At 40.5% G+C, this 20,425-nt stretch overlaps 1 protein-coding gene across 1 annotated transcript in view; it reads left to right on the top strand.

The window, feature by feature from the left end:
• Nucleotides 1–2,172: 2,172 nt before the first annotated feature.
• LOC308083214 (semaphorin-7A) overlaps nt 2,173–20,425 on the top strand; it is a 30,757-nt gene continuing 12,504 nt past the window's right edge. The window contains exons 1-9 of the mRNA XM_080425446.1: nt 2,173–2,393; nt 10,879–11,018; nt 13,243–13,305; nt 14,114–14,209; nt 15,809–15,914; nt 17,140–17,247; nt 17,826–17,965; nt 18,635–18,813; nt 20,183–20,291. Of these exons, the coding sequence (XP_080281572.1) occupies nt 2,315–2,393; nt 10,879–11,018; nt 13,243–13,305; nt 14,114–14,209; nt 15,809–15,914; nt 17,140–17,247; nt 17,826–17,965; nt 18,635–18,813; nt 20,183–20,291 (1,020 nt within the window). The 5' untranslated portion in view covers nt 2,173–2,314. The remainder of the gene's footprint in view (nt 2,394–10,878; nt 11,019–13,242; nt 13,306–14,113; nt 14,210–15,808; nt 15,915–17,139; nt 17,248–17,825; nt 17,966–18,634; nt 18,814–20,182; nt 20,292–20,425) is intronic.

Raw genomic sequence — 20,425 nt, 5'->3', positions numbered from 1 at the left:
CTGGATTGGCTTGGACAAAATGTTTACATTCAGTAATGTTTGACTAGAAGCTGCTGTCCATATATAGGCTACATTTCTGCAGAAATTCCAACATACAGTGCAGCACCACCAGGTTGACCTCACGTTTGACAGTCAGGTGGATTAATCAACCAAGATTCAGCCTATCCCTTACAATGACAGGAGCTATATAGATTGTAGGTTGACTGTAAACAATTGCCATTCAGGCAGAGAGCCCTAAACTGACCTCTGTGGTGTGTAATGTTGTTTTCTTGCATACAACCATGCTGTATTGGAACCTCATGAACCCACATGGATTTGTACAATTTGCTCTTCAGTCATATATCTAATTAGCAGTGGTGGAAAAGGTACTCAAATGTTTTACTTAAGTAAAAGTATCAATATTGCAATGAAGAAATACTCTCAAGTAAAAGTTCAAAATGTAGGCTACTACTTGAGTAAAAGTACAAAAATATTGGTATCAAAATGGAGCCTACTTAAAGTACCAAAAGTAGAAAGTACTCATCATGCAGAATGACCCATTTCACAAGTTTTCAAATGTATAAAATGATAAAAATCTTTTGAAAATAGCAGATCTACAAGCTCACAATGCATTGCATTGTGATGTTTTGTGAGCTTGTAGATCAGCTGAAGTGGTTAATGTGCAGTATATGTTTTGTAATAATAATACAAATCTACAAAGTAACTAGTAACTAAAAAGTTTTCAAATAATTGTATAGTGATTAGTGGAGTAGGCTATAAGCATAATATTTCCCTCTCAGATGAAGTGGAGTAGAAGTTAAAGTAGGCTATACTGAAAAAGTAGATTGAAAATACTCCAGTAAAGCAAAAAATACCTTAAAATCGTACTTAAGTACAGTACTTAAATGTACATACTTACTTTACACTACTGCTAATTAGGCCTATCTACAGTTCATGTTTACAAAATGGCTATCATTTAAAATTAGGCAGTTAACTACGCAGATTCATTTTACAGCAGAAACACATTGCTGACTCATCTCACTGAAGTGGGCAGTGGCTAATGACAGTTATTGATTTACTACAGTAATAGAAGTTGATTGATTTGGGATATGCTAGGCTACTATAGCTGCCTGTTTGGACTATTTTAGACTATATCATAATTATTCTAGATTTTATTGTGAAAAGAAAACTTATACATGGGAATTCGGAATTGTAGGGATTTAAACGGTCTATTTGGTGTATTTTCAACAGGGTTTATAACAATTTATTGACCTCTTGAAAACTAAACAGATCTTGAGCATAACAATTTAGTTGATTATTTGGAACATATACCAAAAAGATAATTAGATTAAAAGCAAACTCAAAAGAAAGCATGTTCTAAGAAAGCATTATTAGAACATGAAAATCGGTGATGATGTACGTCGTGTGATGGATCACACGACGGTCGTCTGTCACGACCGTCATGGATGAACTTCAACCTGGTGTTTGCACTTTCTCCCTTTTGGCCCGTACATATACATAAACGTTAAAATGTCAAATATAAAGAGCTTACTCCATGGCCACAAATGTTACAATTATGTACGGACCCTCAGAAGTACCCGTATCTTCCGTATTGTTCAATAAAAAGCCTTTTAATCCGATTGATGGCCATTTTCTCAGTTTTTTCGCCATGTGACCCTATTGGTTTGGAGGTGTATTGCACTCTGATGACATTATAACTCTATGAGAAAATGGCCACCGATCGGATTAAAATGCTTTTTATTGAACAATACGGAAGATACGGGTACTTATACCCAACCGAAGTGAATTGTAACATCCGTGGCCATGGGGTAAGCACTTTATATTTGAAATATGAACGTTTAAGTAGATGTACTGGCCAAAAGGGGAGAAAGTGCAAACACCAGGTTGAAGTTTCGTCATGACTGTCATAAAATATATGACAGTCATGTTTCAGGGCTAGTGATGATGATTCTCTCTGTTCAACAGGTACTGACGCACAATATTGCTGCGCACATGTTCCAGCAGCACATTCCCACTGGTTCCAAAAGTATTGCTTTTACCAAAGCACTTCTGTGTTTTGGCGCTTCCTCCAATCTCCGCTCCCCGTTCCTTTTGTTTTCGAGGTGGAGCCTGTCTGTCTGATACCCCGATCCTCTCCACAGCGGACTGAAGGCACACGGACAACATTCTCCTTCCACTGACTGGGGCCAATCAGCGCGAGGACGTATAACAGCGACATAATAATAATAATAGGTGGCAACCACAGAAGGAAGGCTTTTTGGAGAGCGTATTATTATTATTATTATTTTAGGTGGACTGTCTTCTACCCTCAAAGATGAAACATTTCATCTTGCTGTCGCTTTTTGCTGTGGTTTGTGCTGTAAAGTCACCTCGCCTGAAATTTGTTGTGCACGGTAGGCAGACCTATGTTTTCTGCTTTCAATATTAAGTCAAACATCGGTACAATAATTCTATGCTGTGTGTGTGTGTGTGTGTGTGTGTGTGTGTGTGTGTGTGTGTGTGTGTGTGTGTGTGCGTGCGTGTGTGTGTGTCACGAGCCGCGTCTGGACGTTTTATCATCAATTGTTGAAGGCTAAAATGGTGTGATCGGTGTGATTGACGGATGAGTGAATGAACGAACGAACAAACGAATGAATGAATGGACGGACGAATGAACGATTAAATGAATGGATGAATGAATGAATGAATGAATGAATGAATGAATGAATGAATGAATGAATGAATGAATGAATGAATGAACGAACGAATGAATGGATGAATGAATGCATGCATGCATGCATGCATGCATGCATGCATGCATGCATGAATGAATGAATAGATGAATGAATGCATGAGGGGTAGTTTAATCTGGAAGTGATGCACCCAATTATTGGCCAATAGCCTAATATTGAAAGAATTGCATCAAAATGCACAAATAGGCTAAACCATTGTGCATTTGTGCTTCTATTCAACTGATAGACCACCTATATGTTAACCCCCTCCCCCGCTGCCCAAGTAGTAAATTACGCCCCCTCCTCCATCTAGGCCCGGTACACATGTCCAGTCTTTTGCATGATGATTGATTAGGAAACCGCTTTGTATCTGTTATTGGCACTATATGCATGCAACAAACTGTATAGAGGCTATTTGATCTCATACTTATAGGCTATTAGCCTATGTATCCTATTTTGAAAAATGTTGTGGTCTAATACAATGAGAATTCATCTTGATTTTTTTTCCCATAAACACATGAATTGCGTTCATACGCATAATATTGCGTAGCAACATTCGTGGGTTACGTCATTGAGACGGAGCAGAGCTGATGCACTTGTTTACCAATTAGGACGCGTTAAAATGTTCACATCTGTCTGTGACTGTCTGTCATCTGATTCCCGTTCCTTGGTTGGCTGGTTGTAGCTTATGGTTGTAGACCAGTGGTTTTCAACCCTTTTCATATCAAGGTCCATTATTTATTCGGCATTTGAGCCATGGACCACCATTTGATGAGATTTAGCCTCTCAGACCGAAAACCTAGAATATGTTGTTGTCGTTGGATAAGATTTTCTCCACAATTCCATGCTATATTGATGTGGTAGTGGTACCATTAGGTATTAGAGATAAAACAGGCAAACGTGATCAAAATAAAATTATTCTACTTTCTCTAATTGTGTAGACTTCTAGTAAATTAAGTGATGCAGATGTTTAACAATAATTTAACTCTTGAGCGTAAAATTGAAACCAAATGGACCCGTTGGTTTCATTTTACACTCCCAAGAGTTCCATTTGGTTTCCAACTCTCCATCATTTAGCTGGGGACCACCTTGAACCCCCTCAAGGACCACTGGTGGGTCCCCGGACACTGGTTGAGAAGGTTGAGAACCACTGTTGTAGACTATATCTCTGACTCTGTTAAACCTATAACTCTAAACTGTAGCTATTGGGTGCATGGGGCATCACTGAGTCCTCCACCACTATGACATGTATCATTGCTGTGGAGGAAAATTTCTTTTTAGAGCCAGAGGTCGACATTGCTGTAGCTCCGTGCAGCTGCAGCGGCAGCGCTGCAATGCAGGTGCGGGGGTTGTTAATGGTAGCCTACCGCAGCAGCCGGCGACCATTTACACACACACACACACACACGCACGCACGCACGCACGCACGCACGCACGCACGCAGGCAGGCACACACACACACACACACACACACACACACACACACACACACACACACACACACACACACACACACACACACACACACACACACACACACACACACACAGAGAGAGAGAGAGAGAGAGAGAGAGACAAACACAGAGAGAGAGAGAGAGAGAGACAAACACAGAGAGAGAGGCTAATTGCCTAATTGAATTATAGGTCAGTCTGAGGCATTAGCCAAAATGAGAAGATCTACAATCTACAAGCGTTGTGAGCTTGTAGATCGGCAGAGAGATTGTATGATAATGATAATAATAATAATAATATTACTATGAGGAAGTCTATAGTAGAGGGGTTTAACTGCAAACACATCCAGTGAATGGAAAATTCCAGGCAGCACCAAGATGACTCGCAATTAATTATTCCCCTCACGCCAGCACTACGTCGCACACACTGCTCTGTTATGTATTCACAATCGATAGAGCCAGGCATGTAGATCCAGTTAATATGCGGCGACGCAACACTCGTTCCCCTGGCAGAGATGAGCAACACAAAACGGTCCAGATGGCCTTATACGTGGTGTCCGTCATATTAATCAAACCTGATGTTATGCAATAGCCACAGACAATGTGTAAAGGTGATGTCACCACAACATTAAGACCTTCAGTAGTCGAAGTAAATAGTAAAAGGAGAAAGAAAATCGATAAAACTGCTCCTTGGTTTAGGCTGGAGCAGTAATCTAGTCAAGCACCAGAGCCTGTTTCAGCACCATGGACAACGACAACACCCTCCCCTACGTGAATCTCCTCTCTCCTCTCTCTCTCTCTCTCTCTCTCTCTCTCTCTCTCTCTCTCTCTCTCTCTCTCACACACACGCACACGCACACACACACACACACACACACACACACACACACACACACACACACACACACACACTCACACACAGGGTTGAGCTGAAGGGGGTGCTACGGGGGGTCGTCGACCCCTTAGTTCCCAGGCTGGGGGCTCGCGCGTGCTCCACATGCACGAGCTCCACATGCACGCGCGAGCACTCACCGTCAGCCGCCCGCGAGCCGTCAATCATTAACACAACAACGCACCGTCAGGGGCGAGCTATATTATACCTCTATGGGGGCGAGCCGTCTTTAACACCTTTAACAATGGCCTCAACCTGGCTGCTTTGCATAACATTAAAGCCATGGAGTGTGAAAGGGTTAATCGCTTAGCAGAGGACAAGAGCTAGTAGCCTGCCAGACACTCACAAACTTATCCCTGTCTAGCTCTGGTCCATAGCGTTAGAAGGAGTTCTCCTTAACGCAATGGTACTTTCGATTCTTCCCCTCGCACCGCGGTAGCGCAGCCTCTCGTCTGTAGTAAAAATAAAAAATACACTTTTGGTACTCACCAAAACAAAGACGGTTTAATGGAGTTGAAAGCCTATTCTACTAAGTGGGAACACTGTGAGCCCCCACCTCACGTCTAAAATACACTTTTTGGCCAGAAAAGAAAATATTTCACCGGAAGGAAGAATCTGGTCTAATAGGAAAATTCCATTGACCAGATCTGTAGAGGGCACTGTGGAGTAACGAAAAACAGGTTTTAATTCCGGTGAAATATTTTATTTTCTGGCCAAAAAGTGTATTTTAGACGTGAGGTGGGGACTCACGTGTTCCCATTTAGTAAAGTAGGCTTTCAACTCCATAAAACCGTCTTTGTTTGGTGAGTAGCAAAAGGGTATTTTTTTTATTTTTTACTTGTTTTAAAAAACACTGTTTTAAAAGCAATGTAAGTCTTTAAAAAAAAGTTATTCAAGTAAAGACAAGTTGATTGATTATTTTAAGTACTTATGTGTGGGTGAATATATGTAAAGGGCTTTTATATAAAAAAAGGAAAATAATGTTGCTATGTTGGATATGCAGGCATGTTGCTATATGTGCACATGCCTGCGCGCGCGCGTGCACGTGCGCGCGCACGTGACGTCATAAAATATAGCCCCCTTAGTTAAAAAATCCACAGCTCACCACTGCTCACACACACACACAAGGCAGAGAGGAAAACATCGGCACTGTGTGTGCGTGCGAGAGAGAGAGAGAGAGAGAGAGAGAGAGAGAGAGAGAGAGAGAGAGAGAGAGAGAGAGAGAGAGAGAGAGAGAGAGAGAGAGAGAGAGAGAGAGAGAGAGAGTTTTTGCATCAGTGTATGCATGTGTGTCCTTGGTCTTATGGCTGAAAGATGCATGGGGGTATAGGGTCTCACCTCAAACCATTGCCTGTGAGCACATCAGTGAAAAAGCTCTTTTGAATTCATGACTTAGACAGAATGTCTTGGCAAATATTTATTGGAGGACCTTAAACTCATGATCATTAAAAGTGACTTTCTAGGCAATTCGATGCAGATGAAAATGGTATCTGTCTTGTTTTGTCTACATCCAAAGAGTAAGCTGGAAATAAGAATTCTTATAGGAAATTTGAGATGAAAAGGTTTAACTTTACATTTTTGTTCAACAAACTGAAAAACCAGTGGCTTTTAGAAATGTTTTACTTATTTCATTCTAGAGCTCTTCAGTGGGCAAAAAATACTGTGTAGCACAGTACATATAGTATAGAGGAGTAATAGAAGAGCGGCTTTGCACTTATTGTGACATAAATTGTATTGAGAATGAGTTAACTAGTTGTACGAACTCTTGTTTTATTGTTGTATTGTGTTATTGGATCTTGTTTAGTCGATACACTTATTTGTTTTAGCTCGTGCTCATTTGATTTTGCTATTTTGTCTAATCTGTCTAAGAAAGTAGGTAGCTGATATATTGCACTTTTACCTTAGCGCTAGGTATACTCTTGGTTGCTTGTTTTTGCAGGAAATGCACTTAAGACTTCTGGTGATTAGTAGTTTCGTTCCCTACCTATGTTGAATGCACTTATTGTAAGTCGCTTTGGATAAAAGCGTCTGCTAAATGACTGTAATGTAATGTATTTATGTTTTTGGTGTCTTATAATCCCGTAAGGGATGGGTCTTATGACAAGACACGATTACAATAATAATAATAATAATTCATTCATATACTATAGGTATATACGTACTGTAGATATATATACACATTACAGTAGATAATATGACATATATATAAAGTACATATGTCCACATGTGTCTTAGTAGCTCAGTCAGTAGAAGACTCACACAGTGTTTGAGTAGCACAGCGGGTTAAAGGGCAACTTTGCCGATTTTGCACCCAAACCCTATTTTAATGAAGTTGAGGACATAATAAACATGATGGAGGAGTGTGTTTTGTGTTTATTCTGTGTTTTGATATTTTGAACATGGTTTCAGCGACTGTGACATCATCATCGCACAGAATGTCAGTTCTTCCTGGACTAAAATGGACTACAGTCCATGATAGAGTTGAATTATTTAACTCCAAGATTAGATGGAAAAGATGGTTTGGTACTAAGACCCCCCAATACCTGTCCAGTCAACACCCAAAGAAATGAGTCAGACACCGGTATGTCCAAAAATGATCAGTCTGTATTGCCGAGCGTGCACACGGGAGGCAGTACAAGTTACAGACAAGAATAATAATCACACTAAAGTTGTAATAACAAACAATGGTATTTATACACAGTTGGACTTCAATGACATCAGACATAGGTGCATCCTTATGATTGGCTTTAAGACCCTCAGACGTAGAATGGAGTCGTAGGATGGACAGGCGTCTGGCTGTAATAATAATAAGTTGTTGTTCATCTTATGGTGTCCTTGTGTACAATTCTCGGTTCCATAAACAAGTCATTCCTTCGATATCATAGGGACATGTGCTCGGTTTTATCTGTGACAGGATGACAGCTGACAAAGGGAATTAGTGACGATGTCAGGTCATGCAGAGATATCGGTCATTGTACAGAGATACAGGTCATTAGGACATTAAACACAAAGCGTTGACCAAGACATGTTTTTACTGATTGGGAACATATGGAGCCGGCACCAGATAGCAAATATGGAGCCAGCTACATGTAGCCTGGTAAACCCTCCCTCCGGAAATCTCATTTGTAATTTATTTCTGGAGTGAGTCTGGCATGATCGCCCATTCTGCAATTTTGGCTGTGGGCTGGAGTTGGGCGGGAGTAATACCATTGACTGACAACCCCTTCAGCCAATCAGCTGTTTCCCACTTCAGCCAGTGCATTTTTACCACTTCCAGACTAATGTGACGCAACGGGACTTTTGAGACGGCCATGCCCAAAATAGGTTGCCTTATTCGGATACATGCGTGTCACTGCCCGCCCCTGCCGGTTCTCTAAATTTTTATTTTTAAATAGGCTCTGTCATGATTAATTGACCACAACAACTAAATTCTATCCAAACAATATCTTATAAGTAAATTCCGTGCCTCAAAATAGAAGTTTGAGAGCTTTTTGAAGTAAAAAAACAGCGGAGAAAATAGCGCACAGAAAAGATGGCTGCCGTTCGTATTTTGTCGGCTGCATTCAGGCTGCACTCGGTGCCATTCGGGCTCACTCGAACTCGCCACCTGATTGGCCAACTTTCGCTGTCAATCACAGAACGATGAGCGACGACGCTGATAGGCTCGGTTTTTTGGTAATGCGCTAGAAACGCCCATACAAGCCTTCAGGTCAGACTCCTTCCTGAAATCAAATGGAAATGAGATTTTCCGGAGGGAGGGTTTACCAGGCTAAGCTACATGGCCTTGGTAGAGAAAGTATAGTAGACAAAAGGCATTGTTAAAAGACTGAAGTACAGGCCCAAAAAGACATCACTATATTAATTTGACTGGTTAGATCGATATTTCTAGATCATATCAATCTGGTCCACAAAACATATAGTTTTAGCTCCATCAGTCCATGTTTCCTGTAGTTCCAGTCAGACCTTCTCCTCCAGCTGATGTCAATCATCTTGTTAAGACTGTCTAACACCTAGTCAGACTGTACCAAGTGGTCAGGGAAGAGAGAGGGGTGTTTGACTGAAGTTTTTGTTTTGGCTTTTGTTTTGCATTTCTTTAGTTCTTTATGCATTTGTTTTAACCTGTATTAGGTCAATTGTCATTTGTATTGTATAAATATTCATGTTGTTTATATATCTTATAAAGTTATTGTAGGAGTGTCATGGTGCCCTTCACTGTGGAGGTGCTGGTAGACAAGTTAACTGACATCATGTTAAAACCCAGTTTTAACAAGATGATTGACATCAGCTGGAGGAGAAGGTCTGACTGGAACTACAGGAAACATGGGCTGTATAGATGGGTTTCCGCGCGACGTCATCACAGAGCAGAGTGCGCAATCTGCGCATGCGGGTGGTAGAACGAACCGGAAGCGCCATTCACACTGTTGTTATTTTCGGGATTTAGATAGGCATAATGCTGCTATTTTAGGCATAATAGGCATAATGCTGCTATTTTATACAAACAGATCCAACTTCCGACAAATCATTTTTATTGAGTAAAGAAGATATTACAAACTGCATCATTTAATCTACTTTCATTAAACCCGGTGAAGACCATTTATTTTATGGATGTACATTTGACTAGAGCTGCTGCGGGTAATAGCACCCTCTACTGCTCAACCCTCCACTGCGCGCGCATCATCCTCTCATGTTTACAAACAGGAAACCCATCTATAGTCTATAGTCCATATTCACACGGTGGCCATTTTGGAATTTAACATTGCGTTGCTGTGATAACTGGGGTGGCATTTCATTGACTTAATGGCAATATGGCCGCCGTGTGAATATGGTCTATTGTAGTCCAGGAAGAACTGACATTCTGTACGATGATGTCACAGGCACCAAAATCATGTTCAAAACATCAAAACACAGGAAAAAAACACCAGACACACTCCAACATCACGTTTATTATGTCCTCAACTTAATTAAAATAGGGTCTGGGTGCAAATTTGGCAATGTTGCCCTTTACGGAGGATTTTACAACACAAGTGGTGCAACAGCAAACAGGGGTTCAGTGTTTTACTTACTCAATAACACTTTGGTAAGAATTGGACACATCGGCCACTGCAGGCCATCCAATTTGTAATTTTATGATTATAATACAACAACAAGAATGCTTTAAATAACCCCTCTTACTTAAAATAACACATTTCACAGTCAAATCCTTGAGCGTTAGTTGAACTCAGCGAGTGTACGAAATGGAAACAAATGGACCTGTATGGGACCATTTAGTTCTCTCAGAGTTAAATCAGACTTAAATTAACACTGACAATTTTACTGTGTAGACCTGCAGACCTACATAAAAGCCTTTCATTTTAGGATAACCTTTCAAATTATATCATGACGGCGTAAAGACAAATAGACATGATTTGAAGAAATCTAATGCTTATAATCTGTCTATGTAAATGGAATTATCTTATGAGTGTAGGCAGAGGAGTGGTTCTGGGATCCCAGGGTTCACTGTTGCACCGTCTGGATATGTTATTGGCCTTTATTCAGTCAAACATCTGTGATGGGTAAAGCTAATTCAGTAATTTCACTATACCCAACCCTTAGCCAAACGAAGTATGTGTAACGTAGCTAATTCAGTAATTTCATGTTTCCACCCGCCCCCTAAGCGAAACTAAGTATGTGTAACGTAGCTAATTCAGTAATTTCATATTTCCATCCACCCCCTAAGCCAAACTAAGTATGTGTAACAATTCAATTCAACTCAATTCAATTCATTAACATGTTTCATGCTGTTGTATACTGGTATGTTAATACAGCATTTTGGTGTGACCTACAGAGCCACCCAGGTTCCACTTCCAGAAACCTGAGAACTACATAAGCATGTACCACCCGGAAGGTACCAACACTATCTACGTCGGGGGGCAGGCAGTGATCTACGTGTTGACGTTCACCGACAGAAGGGTCCGCGACCAGCAGGTACACTTATATCTTTCCACATGTAGTCAGTGGTGTAAAGTAACGGAAGTACATTTACTCAAGTACCGTACTTAAGTACAATTTTGAGGTATTTTTACTTTACTGGAGTATTTCCAAATGTCATTACTTTGACTTCTACTCGACTACATCTTTGAGACAAATGTTGTATTTTTACTCCACTACAATTATTTGACAGAAAACACACATTTACCACTTCAATCAGCCCTATATATATTTCGACCTTTTGAAAATAGCCGATCTACAAGCTCACAATGCGTCGTGATGCGACGCATTGTGAGCTTGTAGATCTGCTTTTTTCAAAATATTTTTATACATTTGAAATAGGACATTCTGCCTAATGAGTACTTTTACGTTTGGTACTTTAAGTACATTTTGATTCCGATACTTTTGTACTTTTACTCAAGTACATTTTGAATTCCGGACTTTTACTTACTATATTGCAGTAATGATACTTTTACTTAAGTAAAACAATTTAGTACTTTTTCCACTACTGCATGTAGTCTCTTTTTGATCTAAGCAGGCGGTGAGCGAACAGGTAGGAGGGGAGTCGGTATATTGGTCAAGGACACTATGACAGGTCACATGGTCGTTATGGAGACCATCCAACCACATGACCTTCTAGTTATGAGACAATTACTCTAACCAGCCAAGGCCACCTCACCACTAGGAATAACAAGGAAGGAGAGGAGGGGTAAACCGTGTGGACACGTTCCAACTGTTCCAACTGTCTGGCTCTGTCTGTTGTCAGTGTGTCCACTCTATTTGGCCCATATGGCAGGTAATCATGTATCGTTTGGGGGTCCTGTTCTATTCCAACAATGTAATGGACTGGCAAAATTCTCAAAGTGGCTGATTAATTTGGGGAAATAGTAAATATAGTTCCTTTTTATTATAATGAAAATAAAATAGTGAAAATAGCCAACCTACAAGCTCACAAGTCCGCTCAGTGATTTAAGAACATTTTAAAATCAATTCTGAACGCCACTAGTAGCCAGTGTAGTGAGACAAGAACAGGGGTAATTTGTGCAAGGCACCAACCTGCTCAACAGTAACACTGGGGGATCGAACCGGGAACTACCTCCTGAGCCACTGTCGCCCCATGCAGTGCCTGGGGATTTACCAGGCACTGCAGCAAAAAAAGTTTGTATCCTGCCTTAGAGACAAGGATGACACAGTGACCAAACACAGGGCCAGGGGAGTGGGTGTCCAGGGGAGTGGGTGTCCAGGGGAGTGGGCCAGAGGTGAACTGGCTGTCCCGGTGTTGACCTGCTGTAAGTCAGTGGCTGACAGGGAGGGAGCACTATGGAAGATATTAGGACATGCGTACATAAATGAATGAAACCAAGCTTATCTCTGTCCATGAAGAGGGAGAAGATAATAACCCAAGCTCATAATGTCAATATAGCTTCAAGATAATACTGTTATAATAGTGTGTGTGTTGGCCAGTGTCAACATCGGCTAGCCAAACAGATTGCCAGTGTAAATATGGTGCTTCATCTTACTGTGTTCTATTTTTTGTAATTACGGCAGCCTTAACGTTCACTCTTGCAAGCAATTGCCAAGCAGTTGTAGTAGTGCAGTGGGTAGAAAAAGCCACTGTTACAGCAGGGTATTAGTTTCTTAGGGTTGTGATTCCCATTGAGGACAGAACACTATCATGCTAAAATCAATTGCACAGACAGTCCCGAAAGGGGCCTTTGATAAAAACAGGTTGGCTCCACTCACCAAAACACTAGCTCTAGATATGATGCTGCCAAAGCCACTACCTTTATATTATTAGTGACATAAAAAACAGTTATTATGATGCTATTTTATATTGTCCAAAAGAATAAAAGCATTGCGATAGTTCAGCCAGAGAGAAAGCACTGCAATGCAGAATGCCCACAACACTCCAGATTAAACAACAGTCTTAAGGTGCACGGCTCAACAATATCATGAAACTGAGAAAACAGCCCGCACACAGTGAATGTCCTTTTCACATAGTTGTATTTGACCTCTCCCTCGCTTTACAAAAGTAGCTTTACAAAACAGGAAACAAAATAAAAACAACTTTATTAGGAAAAAAATAGATTAAAAAGTAAAAGATTATTTCAGACAGTCACACCGCCAAAGTTAATGCAATATGATTAGAGTAAATGGTTTATCTTGAAGAAATTCTCTGACTGAGCAGTACAAAATAACAAATGTGTCATTCCACCAACAGATCCCTGTGGTAACTGATGAGACTGCAAAGGCGACTTGCCTGGCAAAGTCTGCACCGCCTAAGGTAGATGATCCACTTTTCAGACTGCTCCGTCATCCTTGTTTCAAAGCATCCTTTTCCTGTTCCATCACTTTATCGTCCTTATCCCTGGTATCATCATCATCATCATCATCATCATCCTCTTCAGCACCACTACAGTGAGGTTAGTCATGCAGTGCACCAGTGTGATAATGTGGCTCTGCAGGAGGCCAGCCATCTATAAGAGGGACAGACTGTGTGTGTGTCTGTCTGTCTGTCTGTCTGTCTGTCTGCGTGCTTGTCTAGAGCTAATCTTGCAAACCGCTGGACCGATCAGCGCCAAATTGATTGTGCACAAACTTTGTACCTCCACTATTGTTATTTTGTACTTATTGAACCTTTTAACTTTAATATTATAAAATAATACTCTTAGTGCAAGGGGATGCTGGTGTTCATTTTGTCTCATTTGGCTTCACTTGGTTCTGCTACTCTGCTACTATGAGGACGATTCAGTATTACATGAAAAATAAAACAATACAGGAATTATGCCCGAAGGTTGTATTTAGTATTCATTCTCACATTTCATCTTGTGGTGTCTTAAGGGTAGAGGTTCATTTTCTGTACTTGATGAATAAGTGATGCATAAGGAGCTTTGAAGTCACTGCAATCACTCTGTATTGCAGGGGTAAGTCCACTGTGTTCTCTGCCAAAATGTTTAGAAAATGGATCACTTCCAGTTTGTCTTTTTCAGTTGCGAATTCTCTCTTCCTCTCTCTTTCTCTTCATCTATCGTCTGTTCTCCTTCTGTGTGTCTTTTTCTGTCCTTCTCCGTCTCTCCCTGGCTCTCATACAGTTGGAGTGTGATAATTTCATCACAGTCATTCAGAAGGTGAACGACACCTTTGTGGTTTGCGGGACAAATGCCGGAAGTCCAAAATGCTGGCAGCTGGTAAGATATTTTGCCTATGAAAAGTCTGGAGAGGAAGCACCCAGTCCCCAGTTATATATTGCACTGGTTCTTAGCGTGTCCTTGAGAGGTTACAGTGAGTGCCCATGCAGCTAAATGATTGATAGTGAAGTGGGACCTAAGTGTGAAATCGATCTCAGAGGCAGAAAGGTATCATTCAAGAATTGTATTTGAGAGAGATTTTCAGGTTTCTGTGCAGAACGAAAATCTGAAATATTCAGGCTTGGTGGTCGGCTTCATTGATAGTGTCATTAAGAAATCATAAGAACATATACCTCTTTGCACTATGTTCTAATCAATCATTTGATTTGGCATGGGATTTGGGTGCATTCAAAGGGGATCACAATGACCAGGCCTTGAGTTCTGTTATATAATAGATTTTGTTCTTTTAATGGCGGCATCCTTGGTAACACATAACCAATATAAGGCTCCCAAGATAAGGCCTATCACAACATCTGCCAGAAATCTGGTTTAAGCCGGATCTAACCAAGTTCAACTGTTTGGCAGGGACACGGCTTGGCAAGGAAATGGTTGAGACAAATGGTGTACTCTGTGTGCTAAACCAGACACATGGTGCTCTCTGTGTACTAAACAGACGAATAGTGCTCTCTATGTGGTAACCGATATAATAGGTTCATGCTTGTACGAAAAGAAAAAATATATGGAATATATGTCTGATACTAACATATACATAGTATAAATGGAAATGACATGATTCCTCGTAAGATGCCACCACAATAGTTAGGAACCAAATGGACCCTTACAGGTCTGTAACTCCGTGAGTGTACAAATAGAAGCAAACGGACCCTCACAGGTCCGATCGGTTCCATCTGTACACTTACAGAGCTGAATTAACACTGAGAATTTTACAGTGCAGATCTCAGAGATTAAAAACAATAGCATCCGATGGGGGTCTGTGGCCATGTGCATATCAAACTGGGGGTCCTTGAAATTAAAGAGGTTGATAATGACTGCGGCCTGGGGCATAGACAGAAAGAAAATAATACTGTAATTGAAATGAAAAAGGTTGAGAATCACTGGCATGGTGCATGGAGAGAAAGAGCAATACTGTAATTGAATTTAAAAAACGGTTGAGAATCTGTGGTATAGTGTATAAGTACTGCTGTACGACTGCTCTTCCCCTGGACAACACTGTTCTCTTTGCAGCTGCCAGATAGAACACAATGAATTAGTCTTGCGTTACAACATATTGTGTTCTACTGCACAGTAAAATCCTCTGTGTTCATTTAACTCGGGGAGAGTAAAAATGGGCCTGGGTCCACTTTTACTCTGCATCTGCACTACAGATGCAGGGCAGAGAATGTTGATACCACAATATTTTAATGTGTAAACACTTTTGGACATGGCTTTCCCCCGTTTTAAATATCACTTAATAAACAACATGAAGCAACATTCATTTAGACCACTGAGAGCATTGATCAATGTGCATTGTGAGCTCACAACATGGTGTGAGCTTGTAGATCGGATATTTTCAGCATCGCCGTACGACAAATATAATGGGGATACCATGCTAAATTTGGATGGACATGTCAGGTTGTGAGATGTTTTACCTCCCCACAGGTAAATGACACGGTGTTGACAGATGTCCAGGGAAATGGACACATAGCGTCCGCCTCGGACATCTCCCCACCCTATCCCTCCCAGAGGTTCATCAGTCTGCCTGCAGGTACAGCACAATGATGGGAAGTTTACTTTTCATGTGGAAGACAGTCACCCTACCATAGCAAATGCATTACAATAATTAAGTCAATTGCTAGTTATCATCATTTGTTTATTTATGTACTCTTTTTTTCAATCATATTGTAAGGATACTGTCAGAATTGTATATGGCACTTCTTTACAAATGTTATGAATGAAATGACTGAATCTACTAAAGTCGTTCAATTTACTTAATTTGCACACGTCACTAATTAGAAAAGGGGGCTAAACCAATTACCGCCAACCATGTAATGCTTTGAATGCTTGTGTTTGATACAGAGATCCTTGGTAGAACTGCCTACTACCAGACCTCATTATTACTCCTGAATCACAAATTAACATGGTATTAGCTGGACACAGTATCAAAAGCAGCTTTTAGTATCATAAATCAGCCCCTAATCCTGGCAGCATTTCTGCACATTAGGAATAGAGACACAAGCCCTGGAATATTTAGTGCCATCCTCTACCCATTGCACTAACCTGGGATTGGAACCCCTAAGGTTGGCATGCCAGTGCCATGTTCTACCCCTTTAGCCACACAGGACCACTTAACTATGAAGAGTCGATCAAAAGGAAAAAAAACATTCATAATCAGAGCTAGATTGACAACATAGAACAGACACAACACTGTTTATGAAACCGTTTGCTGCTAGAATAATTAAAGAAACATCCATAAGGTATTCTTGAGACCAATGGAAGATCAATTTGCAGTGCATGAAGTTAAATCAGATGGAGATTGATTGTTCAATGAGCCAGTCAATCTGCTTGAGTAGTGCAGCATTCTAATAATAATCTGTTCAAATGAAGCCATTAGTGCCATGATTTCAAAAGCTTCCCCTTTGTATTGCCATGGAGACAGACCATTAAGTGGGTTGATTGAAATGTAGTGATGGGGTGGATGCACAGACAGCCGCTCCCCCTTGATGTCTTCTCTGTGTCTGGCAAACACATTTCTTTTTTATTTTATTCTCTCTCCTCTCTACCTTGGCCTTCTCTGTAATCTTGTTCTCTGCCTGTCTGTACTTTCTCTCACATCCATTAAAATTTCTCTCTGTATGTCCTCCCTTCTTCCTGTCTCACTCAATCTCTTTCCGCGCCTCTCTGGCTTTTTCTCTCCATCTCCTTTCAACTTCCTCTCGTCCCTCGAACCAATCCATCACACTCTGTGTCCCACAACCCCCCTCCCGCCAAAGACGGGAGTCTGTACTCTGCTATGTCGTCGGTGGGAGGTCATGCCGGCTCTATTCGACGGACGTTTGGCTCCCAGAAGCTCCTGAAGACAGAGAACGTTTGGCTGCTGAGTGAGTAGGAGGAGAGATGTAGAGACCCGTGCAGGGTTAGTGGAGGGTGATGAATAATGGTGGGTGGTACAGGGCTGTTATTTCTTTTAACAACATCAGCGGCAGCCTCCTGAGAAAGATATTGTTTTGCCGTGTTCAAATTTGCCCAGTCTGTGGCGGGGATTAAAGGTTATTCAGATCCCTCGAAGCCAGTGCCCTGCATGCCGCTTGGTTGTTGAGGAGAGATATGCATGTGAAAGGAATACGAAAGCAGAAGCAGAGAATGTGCATTGCAAACTAAGAAATGGTCTCTCTCTCATCATATCAGACTTCATCTTGCTTTTGTCTCAAATTGAGAGGAGATGAGAGAAATATCTGTGGAATGAAACAACCTGTTTCAAATGTTTCATTTTAACGCAGTTTCACTTCTGTGATTATAATACTAGGCAAGTCGCCTTTGTTTCAAGAGGTGTTAAAATTCAAAAATAGGAAGTGGATTTGCATTATACACACATTTTCAATTTTGTTAATGAGATAAATAACATTTTAGGACTTTTGTCAGCAGTGTAAACATTGTACTGTCATCCTTCTTGACACAGATCCGCAGTTTGCTGGTGCTCACGTAATACCATCTCCAGAGAAGTTCAAGGAGGAGGTATACTTCTTCTTCAGCGAGATCAACAAGACAGCCAGGGTGGATGAGGAGCCATACAGGGCCCGCATCGGACGAATCTGTACGGTAGGTTTTTACATATCATTTAGTGATGTTATTGTTGTGCAATGTAATGTTATTAACCCACATTTGCTTGCATACCATCTGTACCATACAGTCTTAAATAACATTGAAAGGTAGACTTCCTATTAACAAACGGAAATATAATGAGTAGAGCATATGTCTACATATATGTCTATATGTCTACTATTAGTTTATAAATCAAAATATCTCAATTAGTTTACCAGCATGAGATATCTATCATTTGAAAAAATAAAATAAAAGTAAACTAATGAAAATTATTTACGGCACTTCTTTTTTTGTATGATTTATTTTTGGGCTTTTTATATCGGGGAGAGAGAGACGGGGAGTGACACGCAGCAAAGACCGTCGTGTTCGGGACTCGAACCCGCGAAGCGCTGTCAGGCTACATTGGAGATAGGTGCCCGGACTGCTAGACGCTTTCTCTAGTTCACAGACTATATCCTATTTTAATTTTAATATAATGAGTGAATGAAGTGAATTGCACACCTTCACCAGACTGAACCAAATAGTAGACATTTAAATTGCACTGCAGTACATACAGTACGTTCCTATCCCATTGTAAGTGCATTAATACCGTGTAAATGTAGTGAATGTAACATTCATCAAAATGATAGATTGTGTAAATACACTTGTCATGTGTATCATTCCCAGGCGGATGAAGGGGGTATTAAGGCCCTGCTGGAGAACTCATGGACCACCTTCATGAAGGCCAGGATGACGTGCGGTGCAGGCAACACACAGCAGCAGTACAACAACATCAAACAGGCCGTGGTGCTCACAGCTCAGGACAACAGGGCAGGAGTCATGTATGGCTTGTTTGCCAATGCATGGTAAGCTAAAGCTATCTCTTCCAACCTGCCATCATCCTGCATGACTGAATGTTTTTCCTTTTTTTCCTTTTTCAATTGCAAATGAGTTATTTTTGCTGAGCCACAGTTGTATTAACCCATTAAGGCCTGAGGTTCTGATTCAACAAAATGTCTTCTAAATCCTAACAGTTTTTCTGAAACGCTTATGTTACTATATCAGTGGTTCTCAAGCTTTTTCACATCAAGGACCTCCAAAATTATATGTATTTGGCCGCCGACCCCCATCTGAAAATGTTTTGTTCCAGGGACCCCCAGAAACAAAGATTTGAGCTAAAATGTTCTACAAGCTCGTAGCGCGGCACTCGGTGCCGTGCTATGAGCTTGTATATCTGCTATTTGTGAATAGCCAATGTATAAAATAATGGTTGCTCAAATGCGTTCCCGGTTTTAATGGGTTAAAGGACCACTTCACCCATTTCCAACCTTTCTTCATATTATTGGTCCTCACTAATGCTCATTATAATATAGCACAATTTTTGTCCACTCACTCTGTGTCTCAGAGGAAGGCTGTTGACAGTTCAGAAACACGCCTACCAGTAACATCATTGGTAGGCAGGTTTGGTCGTTTTCAAATAAAAAAAGATTTCAATTATTTATTTTTCTAATTAATGCGAGATTTCTTTTAAATATTATAGCACGCTGACTTTCCAGGAAATGAAAGGCTGTAGTTTCTATTAGCTTGGATGCCCCATCGATGATGTCACTGGTAGGCGGGTTTCTCAATCAATCAATCAAGCTTTATTTATATAACACAATTCAGAAAACATGTGCAGTTCAATGTGCTTAACAGAGAAAATAAATACGTAAAAAATACATTTAAATACATAAAAAATAACAATTAAAAGCAGGAAGAGAAATGCAGAAATGCATAAACCTAGATAAAAGCAACATTAAACTGAACTGCCCACAGTCCTCCTCTGAGACAGAAACTGAGTAGAAGAAATAGTACCATATTATAATGATAACATTTTATACAAAATGGGTTAAGTGGTCCTTTAAGTTCAAATTAGCCCTTAACAACAGAAACAAACAGAAAACACACTTTCAAACAGCTCAGATAATGCATTGCAATCATGTTTTAGGATTTGGTCTCATAAATCAAAAACCATGCATGTAGTTTGTAGCCTAATCACTGGAAAGTTGCGTCTGATAACGAAATTTGTCAAAACAGAAAAAACAAACAAAAAAACAAACAAACTAACAAAAACTTTAAAGTGACAAATTGTTGAGTGGAAAAAACTAATGTCGAATTGGCTGTATTTAGTTTTGATGTACTCAGAGATTACGCGTTTTCTCTGTCTAAACTAAAATCTTGTATGGTTTTGTTCAGGGGCAGAACAGTGATATGTGCCTACTCCATTCAAGACATTGACCAGGCCTTCTCTACATCTAAATTGAAGGGCTACAGCACTGCTTTCATTGGCACTCGCCCTGGAATGGTAAGTTCATTGTCAAGTGTTAAGTTACAATATTTTGCAAATCCAGTATCTGAGATAAAAGAAGTGAACGTGAAATGATTGTATAATGACATTTTGCACCATCTTCAGCCTGCTCTTTCCTGATTAGTGATTAT

The sequence above is a fragment of the Gymnoscopelus braueri genome, assembly GCF_963280865.1.
Source record: "Gymnoscopelus braueri genome assembly, chromosome: 4".
NCBI classification, from domain to species: Eukaryota; Metazoa; Chordata; class Actinopteri; order Myctophiformes; family Myctophidae; genus Gymnoscopelus; species Gymnoscopelus braueri.
This window is presented reverse-complemented; position numbering and strand designations above follow the sequence as displayed.